At 36.5% G+C, this 13,559-nt stretch overlaps 2 protein-coding genes across 4 annotated transcripts in view; both read right to left on the bottom strand.

The window, feature by feature from the left end:
• Positions 1–442: 442 nt before the first annotated feature.
• LOC138319103 (leucine-rich repeat-containing protein 73-like) lies at positions 443–3,820 on the bottom strand. The gene is made up of 4 exons (XM_069262027.1): positions 3,484–3,820; positions 2,161–2,321; positions 1,549–1,772; positions 443–1,279 (listed from the first exon to the last, which is right to left on the bottom strand). Exons 1-4 carry the CDS (start codon positions 3,750–3,752, stop codon positions 668–670), a joined length of 1,266 nt encoding a protein of 421 aa, XP_069118128.1. The 5' UTR covers positions 3,753–3,820; the 3' UTR covers positions 443–667.
• A 286-nt stretch (positions 3,821–4,106) lies between these two features.
• Positions 4,107–13,559, bottom strand: part of LOC138319097 (nidogen-like) — a 28,278-nt gene continuing 18,825 nt past the window's right edge. The window contains exons 14-26 of one of the 3 annotated variants that reach the window (XM_069262014.1): positions 13,241–13,360; positions 12,741–12,962; positions 12,291–12,443; positions 11,993–12,121; positions 11,706–11,825; positions 11,441–11,551; positions 10,956–11,078; positions 10,562–10,733; positions 9,836–9,993; positions 9,186–9,309; positions 8,406–8,524; positions 8,055–8,200; positions 4,107–5,669 (exon numbers count right to left, since the gene is read on the bottom strand). In XM_069262014.1, the coding sequence (XP_069118115.1) occupies positions 8,076–8,200; positions 8,406–8,524; positions 9,186–9,309; positions 9,836–9,993; positions 10,562–10,733; positions 10,956–11,078; positions 11,441–11,551; positions 11,706–11,825; positions 11,993–12,121; positions 12,291–12,443; positions 12,741–12,962; positions 13,241–13,360 (1,676 nt within the window). In that variant the 3' untranslated portion in view covers positions 4,107–5,669; positions 8,055–8,075. The remainder of the gene's footprint in view (positions 5,670–8,054; positions 8,201–8,405; positions 8,525–9,185; positions 9,310–9,835; positions 9,994–10,561; positions 10,734–10,955; positions 11,079–11,440; positions 11,552–11,705; positions 11,826–11,992; positions 12,122–12,290; positions 12,444–12,740; positions 12,963–13,240; positions 13,361–13,559) is intronic. The other 2 variants (XM_069262015.1, XM_069262016.1) reach the window with 2 other exon arrangements.

Genomic DNA, 13,559 nt, shown 5'->3' with positions numbered 1-13,559 from the left:
TCGTTATAATCATGTATTATCAAACAGAGATAATATCACATGACTGTCCTGATGCACAATGGCTGACAAATGGATTTTAGAATTGCGGTATATTAATTGTGACATTCATTGAACAGTAACAGCTACCTACATATTTAATGGTATATGCTAATTATAACCTATACTTATATTTACAGTTAAGCAGATGAAAAAAAATTTTAGTTTGACATCAAAACATAATACCAACTTATACACTATTTAGTGGTAAGTATTGAACATCAGTGTAAATCCAGACAAAGAGAAGCCACCAGATGTCCAATGTGGTGACACAGACATGCATTGCCTTAGACTCTGTAGATACAAATAGGCACTGTGCAGTGACAATGTCAATATAAAATCACACAGCTAAAGAAATAGTTTGACCATGATGTTGGTTGTATTGATAAAAATAAAATGATAACCATTTTAAACAAGTTAGTAGACTTTATTAAACATGAGGATTAAAACCTCCATTGTCACATGCGTAATTACAATTTTAATATCACAAACTCTGTTTGGCTGAAATGGGAAACATATACTTGTGTACTACATAATCATGCAGTGACTAGTCAGATTCAATAATGCAAGGTTTATTTTTGAAATTTGAATAATGGATTGACATGGTGTCGATATAGACCTACATATGACCTTAATTTATGAACTCTCCTTCATCATCGTCAGCGTCCATAAGTTCACCAAGACTTTTCCAGTCAGTAGTGTGAGATGGTTGTGACACAGTAACATTCACTAATTTTCTATTTGCTTCCACAACTGGTACTTCATTAAGAATATCACCTTCGTCGTCCTCCTCTGGTACCACGTCCTCGTTAGTCTGCCCTGTCAGGCCGAGGTCACTGGTCCCCCCCGTACTTAGTCCAGCCTCCAGGGCCTTGGCTAACACTTTATAATCTTCATCAGTGGCTACCGTATCATCTTTTATATCACCTTCAGTTTCACCTAGGGTACTGATGGTAGTGTTTTTCCTATTGTTCTTTTTCACCTTTTTAATCTTTTTGTTTGTACCGACCGGCTCCACCTGCTGAATTTTGACCTCCACAGGTTTGGGTAGAGGATTAAGACTGTCGTTACCAGACTGACCAGTAGTGTAAAGGTCAGTGCTGGCTAGACTTTGGACCTCACTGTTAATGTCATCCCCTAGACTCTGTCTAATTTCCTCCTTCAACTCCTCGTTTATTTTGTTTTCTGCTAGGATTACACGCCGTAACTTCACTGGAAAGTTATCCACCAAATGGGCCACAAGCTTAAATGAAAAAAATTATTAACATGTATATCAAACTGGAATATAAAATGTACAAATTTGTAATTCAAATGTTTTACAGTACCTTTAGAAGGTCATGGTAAACCAAAATCACTTGTCTGCATTATGATTATCTTTGTCTTACTTCACAAAGAGTGGAATGTAGATATTATTTCTGCAAAATTAAGTACTTAATTTGGGCAGATGAGTTTTGAAAATAAAATATTTGCTAACCTTTGATAATTTACAGTAGAACCATACTAACTAGTTACCTTTGCAGTATGATCTGTGATCCTAGTGCCCTCCAAGTCGAGGACCTCTATTTGTCGTTTAGATGTAAGTCCGACCAGAAGACAACTAGCAGCATAATCTCCTAGTCTGTTATAGTCCACATACAACTCACGTAAGTGGCTGCTCACAGCTAGGGCCACAGCAAACTTGGCCCACGCTTCAGGACTTATACTCGTGTTGGCACTCAGGGTTAGGTCTGCCAGTCCTGTCAGCAGCAGAAATAAGAATGTCAAAATAACAAGAGAAGCAACTTCATAGCCAGGTTCCAAATAGTATTCCGCATATTCTAGTTTTCAGAAATTCTAGAAATCAGAACAGTTCAGATAGAGGAAAAAAATTATGAATCAAGAAACTTTTCTCATTAGAAAGTCATAACCTTTAACAAAATGAACTCAATAAATCAGAATAATATACATATATGTAATACCGTAAAAAATAATAAGGTCATGATTTGAGTTTGAATTGTAAAAGTGTCTTGCAGTATTACTACACAGTGACAGATTCTTTTGATTTAGCTATAAGGATTAGTACAATACACCATGATGACCAGTTGGCCACGCTTTCGAAGCTATCCAAGTATCCAGAATACCCACCAGGTTTGGCTCCGTTTTGAGGTAAAAGGTCACTAATGAACTCTAGGGAATTGTCACCAAGGTTACAGTCTCCAACATCAAGGGCGACAATGTTTGGGTGCTGAGCAAGTGATGTGCCAAGGATCTCCATTCCTTCATCTCCAAATGCATTTCCATTCACCCTACCGGTATATATATATGTACAGCTATTAATACGCCTAATGATTTCTGGGAAAGCTATAATAAATAATACTCTGAAGAAAATTACAAAATAATGATGTGATGTATTGAGCACTTAATTCAAATATCTTTGTGCGAGACTTGGTGATTCTTCTTCTTTGTCGTTATAATATGCATATTGCTCTCTGTATCTAATTGCCTAGTGATTTTTTTTTTATTGCAGAACCTCCCCCACTCTCTCTCCCTCTGCCCCCCCCCCCCCTCCAACCAAAAAAAAAAAGTATACTGTATTTGCCTTTGTTAGCACTCCTCCTCGCTTCACTTGTTAAAATATGGTAACTTTTTTAGAGTGTTTCCATCCATAGCTTACATTGTGGTTCCCTAATAAGCATCCCCTTTGCTATATATTTTTAAGTGCTCTTGACCCAGTTTCATGAACATTTCTTAAATCAAAGGAATTCCTTACCTTTAAATCTTCCATGGGAAAGCAGTACATGTTTTTAAGGAAAGCCCCATAACTTAAGATATTTTATTTAACTTCTGTAATTGCTTTCCTATTGTGAATTTTAAGTTAAGGAATGTTCATGAAACTGAGCCCTGGGCACAAATTATGGCAAATACAGTATATTGACTGCAATATAAGCTTACACGAGATCCATGTGATGAATAATTAATTGCAGTAAGCTATGTGTGATAGAATCAATAGTGATTCGTGTATTAATTAGTATACAGTAGTAGAGCAGGTAAGTCATATTTGAGAAAAGGTAGGCAAGACATATTGATCTTGGATATCAAAGTATTGGTTGATATGTGTGCTTGTAAGTTCCACACACCTAACTGATGAATAATATATAAACATCAACAAATTAGTGGAGTGTAGTCTTGATTAGCTCAATTTGTGCGACAGTTCCAATTGTGCATTAAAATGAATATAGACATACGTTCAGTCTCGTATGTCCGTCTTTATTTTTTAACCTTCCGAGGTACTGTAACTTTACCTATCAACGATCGAAGGGAAGAAGATCTAACTAATTTATTTCGATATTTCTTTTAATTATTTATGCACATTTAAGTGAATCTGTGATTTATATCATAATTGGACACCATGATTCCCATAAAATTTCGATAAAACAATATTAGCATCTTTTTTTCTAAATTACTTACAAGAGCGATACCAGTGATCTGTTCTTCTGTAGAGCCAGCGCCAGAATTTTTACTCTTGCGATATCGTTGATCACTCCGACACTTAGAGCCAACTGTAGAATGGTTTTACTGTTCGCCACGCATGCCATTATCCTTTTGAATGAATGATCGTCAATAACACATTTCCTGAGTGAAAGCATACGTAGCTTCAACCCCAATAAGGCGTCACACACGCCTAAAACACGGGCATCAGATAAATTTTCTTCTGCAATCTCAATCGTGGCCGCCATGTTGTTTGACTTGGCGACTAATGGGGCGCGACTAAAATAGGACCGGAAGTGGGTAAATATACCCGGATATAACTTTTCATAGATTTTTACAATAAAATAAGGTTACATGGTTACATTATGTGTGGTATGGAAACAAACATTTTAGAATTTTGAAAAGAAATTTAAAATTAGAAACATTTAAAATATTTTAGCAATATATTTTTTTATTTATACACTTTGAATGGACAGCGCAAGCACACTTTAAACTCAGCTGTAGGCCTATTTCATCAAGTGCACATCTAAATGATACGTCAATAATTTATTTCCACATATTGCTAAGTAAGTGAGCTAAAAATATACACAGACACTCAGAACTCTTGTCTAAATTTATTTAATCCAAACTTGTTTTGCATAGACACATTATCAACAATGCAGTTTCAATAGAGATTCCAGAATATGTTAATCTTGTAGAACTGGATAACAGACATTTTCCTTAACACAATTTTGCTTTTTGTAAAAATAATATCTCAATCACTTTGATTTCTTATGTTTATTTCAGCAATATGAATATTAATTAACATATTTTACCGGTATATGTTCTAAAACATCAATACAATGTTTAAAATGTTTATGAGTATTATATCTAAGTTATAAAGTACTGTCATAGTGTCACATAAAATGAAATTAAAATTGATACACATTTTCAAGCATTTGGCCATTGCTTACACAAACGTTATTTTGATTTTCAATAAGGCTTAATATAAAAATGCTATTTGAAAGAAACATTGTATATAAATGAAATAGTATATTACAAGTACGTGTATAAAATAGCACCATTTACTAAAAGTATAGTCTATTGGACATGGCACAAAGTGCTTATGTGAACAACATATGTTTTCATGCTAGAACTAGGAATTTAATTTATCTTATTTCAACTGATTATTAAGCTAAACAGAAATATATATCATATATAATATAATTTGGAAAGTAAAAACACAAGCTGGAACAGATATGAAAAACATAGTGGCGCCTACCATGGAAACATGGAATCCTTCTAGATTATGAAGCAAATGTCCAGTATCTACATAATCACAACACAATGTGAGAGAGGACAGTTACACACTGATCCCGAACATTTCTCTTTAAACAATTATACATTATTATAGTGTCAACCGACTTAATACCACATAAAATATACAAACAAAAATTTCTACAATATCAAATCTACACTAATCCCATGGCACAGGTTACAAAAATAACTAAAACAAATGTCTTCTAGATTCTCCTTAAAACTTTTTTCATACCGGTATACTTGACTAAAAATTGATCTCAAAACCAACAATGTACTTACAAAATACACTATAACAGGTCTACAGAGTAATGGCACAATGGCAGGATATCATAACATGTACAATGTTTGCACTTTAGTAAAAGAGACTACTAACATACGGTACAAAAATATCTGTACAAATACAAATAATTTTTGGGAGGAGTTCATATAGGATCACTGAACACTTGAAATTAATTTTTATATTGAAAGGGAGATAATCATGAATAACTGGAGAGAGACAAGTAAAGTTGATCACAAGCTTTCCTGAACTTAAGTAATACACAAGAATATAGTGTGAATTGAAGCGACAGTACCTTCACTATTCATATACGATTGTATTGACAATCGATGATAAAACAATTCAACCTTCCATTGTTCTAACACTTCATCTAAAGATTCAATGGAGACAAAGCTACAAACAACTCAATGTTCTTTGTAACAAACTGATATTGTTTGATGTTCACAGAGTGATTCCAGCAGATATGTCATTGAGCAAATAAAAGATAACATATAAAGTTCCCAGAGATGTAAAACATTGTCTCCATCTCCCCTCAACTATCCAGGAACTAGTCTTCTCGTCACTTCTCTGCTTTGAGGTTTTCTTCCTGCTTCAAAAAGACAGAAAAAAGGTTCTCTGATAAGTAATATTTTTTTATAGAACTAAAATATATAATTTCAAAGAGGTAGAAAATAGAACATATATCTTGTACAATAGATAAATCCCCAGCCTGGACACTAGGTAAATACCCACCCTGTACAGTAGATAAATACCCACCATGTAAACTAGGTAAATACCCACCCTGTACAGTAGATAAATACCCACCATGTAAACTAGGTAAATACCCACCCTGTACACTAGGTAAATACCCATTCTGTACACTAGGTAAATACCCACACTGTACAGTAGATAAATACCCACCATGTAAACTAGGTAAATACCCACCCTGTACAGTAGATAAATACCCACCATGTAAACTAGGTAAATACCCACCCTGTACAGTAGATAAATACCCATTCTGTACACTAGGTAAATACCCACCCTGTACAGTAGATAAATACCCATTCTGTACACTAGGTAAATACCCACCCTGTACAGTAGATAAATACCCATCATGTAAACTAGGTAAATACCCACCCTGTACAGTAGATAAATACCCACCATGTAAACTAGGTAAATACCCACCCTGTATAGTAGATAAATACCCATTCTGTACACTAGGTAAATACCCACCCTGTACAGTAGATAAATACCCACCCTGTACACTAGGTAAATACCCACCCTGTACAGTAGATAAATACCCACCATGTAAACTAGGTAAATACCCACCCTGTACAGTAGATAAATACCCACCATGTAAACTAGGTAAATACCCACCCTGTACAGTAGATAAATACCCATTCTGTACACTAGGTAAATACCCACCCTGTACAGTAGATAAATACCCACCATGTAAACTAGGTAAATACCCACCCTGTACAGTAGATAAATACCCACCATGTAAACTAGGTAAATACCCACCCTGTACAGTAGATAAATACCCACCATGTAAACTAGGTAAATACCCACCCTGTACAGTAGATAAATACCCATTCTGTACACTAGGTAAATACCCACCCTGTACAGTAGATAAATACCCACCATGTAACTAAATACCACCTGTAAAAATACCCACCCTGTACAGTAGATAAATAACCCACCATGTAAACTAGGTAAATACCCACCCTGTACAGTAGATAAATACCCATTCTGTACACTAGGTAAATACCCACCCTGTACAGTAGATAAATACCCACCCTGTACACTAGGTAAATACCCACCCTGTACAGTAGATAAATACCCACCATGTAAACTAGGTAAATACCCACCCTGTACAGTAGATAAATACCCATTCTGTACACTAGGTAAATACCCACCCTGTACAGTAGATAAATACCCACCATGTAAACTAGGTAAATACCCACCCTGTACAGTAGATAAATACCCACCATGTAAACTAGGTAAATACCCACCCTGTACAGTAGATAAATACCCACCATGTAAACTAGGTAAATACCCACCCTGTACAGTAGATAAATACCCATTCTGTACACTAGGTAAATACCCACCCTGTACAGTAGATAAATACCCACCATGTAAACTAGGTAAATACCCACCCTGTACAGTAGATAAATACCCACCATGTAAACTAGGTAAATACCCAACCTGTACACTAGGTAAATACCCACCCTGTGCACTAGGTAAATACCCACCCTGTACACTAGGTAAATGCCCACCCTGTATACTAGGTAAATACCCATTCTGTACACTAGGTAAATACCCACACTGTACACTAGGTAAATACCCACCTTGTGCACTAGGTAAATACCCACCCTGTACACTAGGTAAATGCCCAACCTGTACACTAGGTAAATGCCCACTCTGTACACTAGGTAAATACCCACCCTGTACACTAGGTAAATACCCACCCTGTACACTAGGTAAATACCCACCCTGTACACTAGGTAAATACACATCCTGTATACTAGGTAAATACCCATTCTGTACACTTGGTAAATACCCATTCTGTACACTAGCTAAATACCCACCCTGTACACTAGGTAAATACCCACCCTGTACACTAGATAAATACCCACACTGTACACTAGGTAAATACCCACCCTGTACATTAGGTAAATGCCCAACCTGTACACTAGGTAAATGCCCACTCTGTACACTTGGTAAATACCCACTCTGTACTCTAGGTAAATACCCACCCTGTACACAAGGTAAATACCCACCCTGTACACTAGATAAATACCCACTCTGTACACTAGGTAAATACACACCCTGTACAATAGGTAAATACCCACCCTGTACACTAGGTAAATACCAACACTATGCACTAGGTAAATACCCATCCTGTACACAGATAAATACCCACCCTGTTCACTAGATAAATGCCCACCCTGTGCACTTAGTAAATACCCACTCTGTACCCAATATTAATACCCAATTTGTACCCAGTTTTATCTCCTCAAGCCACCAGGTTACAGTCAGCAGGATCCACATCGTCAGGACAACCACAGGTACGTCCTCCATTAGGAGTGGGCAAACATAGGTACTGGCAACCACCATTGTCGCGGGCACAGGCATTGATGGCTGATGAGGAAATTAATAAAGTTACAATGATTTCATACTTATTTTCAGCTGTAATGTGATCAGGGTTATATATATGGTGTATCAAAGCATAACAGTTGGAACCACAATAAAACAGAGAGCTAATGATGGTGACTATAGGGTCAGTGGTAGGATACAGGGCTGATGACATAAGGCTCTGTGATCAAAGGTTCAGTGGTCTACTTACCCCTTGGACAGGAAGCCCTTACAGCTGTTATACCATACAGCTTTCCATTGCCCCCTACAGGTAGATCGAGGGGGTCGGCCACCTCTCCGCCATTATGACTAACTCTGAGTACGCCTGGACTGTTATAAAATAAAACAACACATTATAGACATGACTTGATATCGAGGCTTGGACATTATAAATTAAAATACTACATATCTCTGATAGAAAATGTATTACACTTTAATAAGCCGACTAAAATACGGTACATGTACTACATTGTAATTTCGTATTATTTAGATCATGCACCCATCATGAGCAAAACAGACCTTTTCCTCAACATGAGATACCATATGACCTTTGAACCATGTTCATGAAGCAGTTAACACCTGTTTCCTGTCAGATGTGCTTAATCAACAAGTGTTGTTTAAGTACCACATCAACATACTTGAAAATTAATGGAAACAGGAAGTCACAGATTCATGGAAAGTTTCCTTTTCTGGAATTAAATCTCCTAATAGACTACATTTACACTAATGAAGAAGTAATTTAAACATAACTATATTTAATAGCTGTATCTATGCAAATATTAGAATAAAATAATGGTTTAATAAAACTATAAAGATATACAGCAGGCCTAGAATTAATATACATAACAAAACTATATTAACAATATTTGTGTGTGTAAATGATTAAATGGACAAAAGACAATCATTTATATGCATTTTTGTAAAGCAAAAAATGATGTACAGGTCTCATAAGTTTTTTTTATGTAATGTTTAAATAGTGACCATTACTCACACTGTCCAGTCTGACCAATAGATGTTGTTGCTGACCATTGCGAGGTCGAATGGATAAGCTGCAGTATCTACAATAGTTTTCCTTCCTATACCGTCTGATCGTATACATTCTATTTTTCTTACACCTGTAACAAATCACTTAGAAGTTGGTATATATGTCACAAAGGAGATATGTATACTGTACACTATAAACTTGTGCTCTTTATACAACTTGTTACTTGTTCCAAACTTCATTCCCATATCAAATACCAATTCATATAAAACACTTAACACAATGTAGCATGCATAGATCAACATGGGAGATAACTCCATCAGAATGTAAAGTGTACAGTTTCTTCACAGATATACTAGGAAATGTCTTTATACAGGATCCTCTACTTACACCATGTATACAAATTAGTATCATTGACATTGTTATTCAGGAAACAACACCAATAGGGATACCTTGGATAGATCGAAAGGCATTGCAAATCCATGACTCCTATTAATGGATTAGGACATCATATCCGAGTAAATGCTTTGTAGTGCTGAATTGCCATATCTAAAGTTGAAGACAGCCATCTGGAGTGATGAAGATGAGTCTGGAATAGATTACCAATAGGACGACTTGCTGTATATGGTACCCCTGGAGTTCTATTGTGTAAATCTTACCTGCATCACCCCAGCAGACCTGCTGTGTATGGAAGTCAATGGTGAGACCATTTGGTAATCCTAGATCAGTGTCGACCAATATCTTCCTGTCTTCTCCGTCCATATAAGCCATCTCTATCTTAGCCCCAGCCCGATCCCAGTCAGCCCAGTACATCATACTGAAACAATACACTCTCACAAATCTCACACAATACACTAAAAAAACTGCATATCAACCAATCCAAAGTCAAATGTGTCGTTCAAGGTTACAAAATATCAGAGGTCATGTATTAGTCACCAAATTCAGATACAGGTAAAACTAAGAAGTTAGAGATGGCATAAGGGGACACAATGTAGCTCACGGTCACAGTATAATGACCAAAGTCACACCATATAGTCCAAGATCACACTGTATAGTCCAAGATCACACTGTATAGTCCAAGATCACACTGTATAGTCTAAGGTCACACTGTATAGTCCAAGGACACACTGTATAGTCCAAGGTTATACAGTAGAGTGAAAGGCCATGAAATGTAGACAGATGTCACATACAGTCTGGAGTCACATTGTTCAGTAAGATGTTACACATAACAGCCAAGGTCAATGAGTGTGGTCAAAAACCATACAATACAGTTAAAAAAAGTGCAGTGAGATCGATTCACATATTTGTGTTATATCATGCCAATGGCATCGTGATGACACCTTTACATAACAAAATTGGCAAAGAAATATCTTTATTAATCTTACCCTTTTGATGGGTCAAGGACGATGGCTCTTGGGTTGACAAGGTTTCCCTGGACAAGAACCTTTTTGTAAGTACCATCTAGTTTGGAGGCAGAAATGACATCAAGACCAGAGTCTGTCCAATACAGATTCCTGGACAGCCAGTCTACTGCTACGCCCTCTGGTGAGCTCAAACCTAGTAATGTATCATTAAGCTACGTAATCAATTGTCATATGATAATAAGCACAAATTAGCTCCTCATACATGACAATCTATTTTGTCTTCATCTCTCGACACATTAAGGTGATTATTGTAAAGACAGATTTAAACTTGATATACAAAACCAGTGCAATTTAAATCACACATTGATCAGCATTTATAGCAAGCCATTGTCTGATAGAAGTAGTAGTGACTTACCTGTGACGACTGGTGTGGAGTCTGTCCCATCCAGGTTGGCACGGTGAACCTGTCCGTTATTAACATCTGTCCAGTACATTGTTCTGTCCTCACAGTCCGAGTCAATCCCAATGGCAAGCTGACCTACAGCATACACATTGAATCAAGCTTTGTGTTGGATACTCTAGGTCATAAAACTAACTAGGTATCTTTACTTTGGTTAATTTAACATCTTGCATGAAAGTGCAATATTTTACACACCATCTTAACCAAATTCAGAAATCTTACATGTACACAATGTGTGATATCAAGGGAGATAATTCTTCAATGCCATAGAAGGGAGGTAATTCTTTAATATGGCCTCCCAAAGGGAAAGAATGGTTGTTGTAGCAGTAAGACCAGAATTTCAAAGGGCTATATACCAGTGATTATACAATTCCCTATTTTTATGATAATGGACTGTTTGTCAGGGGAGATAATTAATGAAAGTGGAGACAACTCTGTACCTGGGACATAAAGGACTCTTTTTCCTTTGTCATCATCTTTAGGCATGTAAGGCACACGTTGGATGGAGTAGCCACGTGAGAACAGCAAGTAATTGTTGTCATCATCCATTGCTGAAAAGTTCAAGGGCAGAATTATTCTACGGGTGAGGCATTCTGATTCTTAACATTACAGCATACAATTCCTATCTTATGTTCCAATGAAAAAACTGATATCATATTGTGTAACAAACCAAAATCTTTTGTAATGTTTACAGAGAGAACCTACCTATACAACGAAGGCCATCTCCTCTGAAGTTCTCATTACAAACACAAATGAATGTGTCTACGTTGAATACACAAGATGCATTAGGATCACAGACACGGGGGTCCCTCCGACAGTTGTTACCTAGCAAAGACACACAATTCAAAAAAAAAATAAGAATCCATTTCAATATCAAAATAAATCAATAGATAAAAAATATTTCTTTTCTTAGCTTAGCTTGTTTCTTTAAAATATATCTTTTTTCATTCTCATATTTGATTTAAAAAATCAATTTTCTAAGAGAGTAGTACCTCTTGGTCTACATGTTTGTCCATTGCCTTCGTAACCCGAGGAGCAGCGACATCTGTAGGACATGTCATCAGGACTGTAAACACACTCAGCATTCTGTCCACAGTTAAAGACTTGGTTACATGGTGTCACTGCATCATAAAAAGATAGAGATCAGGATGGAGAGAAAAGATCAGGATAGAGAGAAAAAGAATCAAGGTGAGATAAACTATAACATATCTCATTAGTGAATGTGGAAGTATGATAAAGTCACATAAAAAGCAACACACAACAAAAAGGTTGAATGAGAAATCTCTTTACCTCTCTGTCTGCATGTCATTCCATCTCCTTCGTAGCCAGGGTTACACCGACACATATACCGACTATCGGTGCGAGGATCAGGTACACACTGGGCGTTGTAGTCACAATTCCTTGCCACACTGCAATCGTCAGGCTCGCACACAACGCCATCACCTGAGGAAAAAGTCCTTGGAGTAACTATCTGTATTCAGCTTTAACACATGGATGTAGAACTATAGCAGGTTATTTTTGGGGGTGGTGTATTTAACAATTATGCTGAATATCATCATGGTTGCAAAAATATCTGTGAAATAATCATGGTATCATAGATGTTGTAATAAAATCACAAAATTCTGAAGGATGAAATTCATCATTTATCTCATTAAGTGAAAATAACAAATTGACCCAAAACATTACTGGTTATACAGTGATTCCTTAGAAGTCTCTGTGAATATTATATATAATGCTTACCTGAGTAGCCATTTTTACATAGACACCTAAATCCTCCAAAGATTGTATCATTAACACAATCAGCGTACATGTTGCAGTTTTGCTGTGTCCGGCAATCAATCGGAGAGCAGAAGTAACCATCTCCTTGGAAGCCATTGGAACACTGACAGGTGTACTGACCGGCCGCGTCATCGTACACACACCGAGCGTACTGGTGACAGTCAGAACACTGGTCAGGGACAGCTACAAAAGTGGTCAGAATTAACAGTGACAGTTCAAAGGTTAAACAAAACTTGTGTAAAGACAGCTAAAAGATAACATATCACACACCTTATAATTAATAATGACTTTTCAAAAGTTAAAACAAAACATGCAAAAATTCACAAACTATTTTCTAGAAAATTCTTCAATGATTTCTTACAGGTCAATTAACGTAACACATTTCACTGCTTCAAAAGAATTCTTGGTTATAGAGATGTCGGAGAAAAAATTTGACCTGGTGTCCTTAAAACAACACTTACTGATAGGTGTACACGTCTGCCCATCTCCGGAGTATCCAGGGTTACACTGACAGTAACGCACCAATCGGGTAGGATCAAACACACATTGAGCATCGGCACTACACAGACTGCAGTCAGAGTCTGTCCAAAGGAAAGACAAGAAAACGTTTAGTTCTATTTTAGAAGTTTTTGATAACTATGAATTTATCATTTTGTATAATGTTAAAGATGTTCCACCACTGACAAATGGTATTTTTTTCTCTATCAAAAACAGGAACAGACGATTTAGTACTTTTCTTCAGATACTTACTTTACACATCATTACCAACATTGAAAAGTT

This window comes from Argopecten irradians, chromosome 3, assembly GCF_041381155.1.
Source record: "Argopecten irradians isolate NY chromosome 3, Ai_NY, whole genome shotgun sequence".
NCBI lineage: Eukaryota > Metazoa > Mollusca > Bivalvia > Pectinida > Pectinidae > Argopecten > Argopecten irradians.
This window is presented reverse-complemented; position numbering and strand designations above follow the sequence as displayed.

What these genes read in the sequence shown, in the direction of transcription:
- LOC138319103 (XM_069262027.1), bottom strand. Translation starts at nt 3,752, where the DNA reads ATGGCGGCCACGATTGAGATTGCAGAAGAAAATTTATCTGATGCCCGT. An exon ending in TCAAAACGGAGCCAAACCTG is followed by an intron (nt 1,773 to 2,160) that starts GTGGGTATTCTG and finishes TGCTGCTGACAG; the next exon opens with GACTGGCAGACCTAACCCTG. An exon ending in TCACAGATCATACTGCAAAG is followed by an intron (nt 1,280 to 1,548) that starts GTAACTAGTTAG and finishes TTTTCATTTAAG; the next exon opens with CTTGTGGCCCATTTGGTGGA.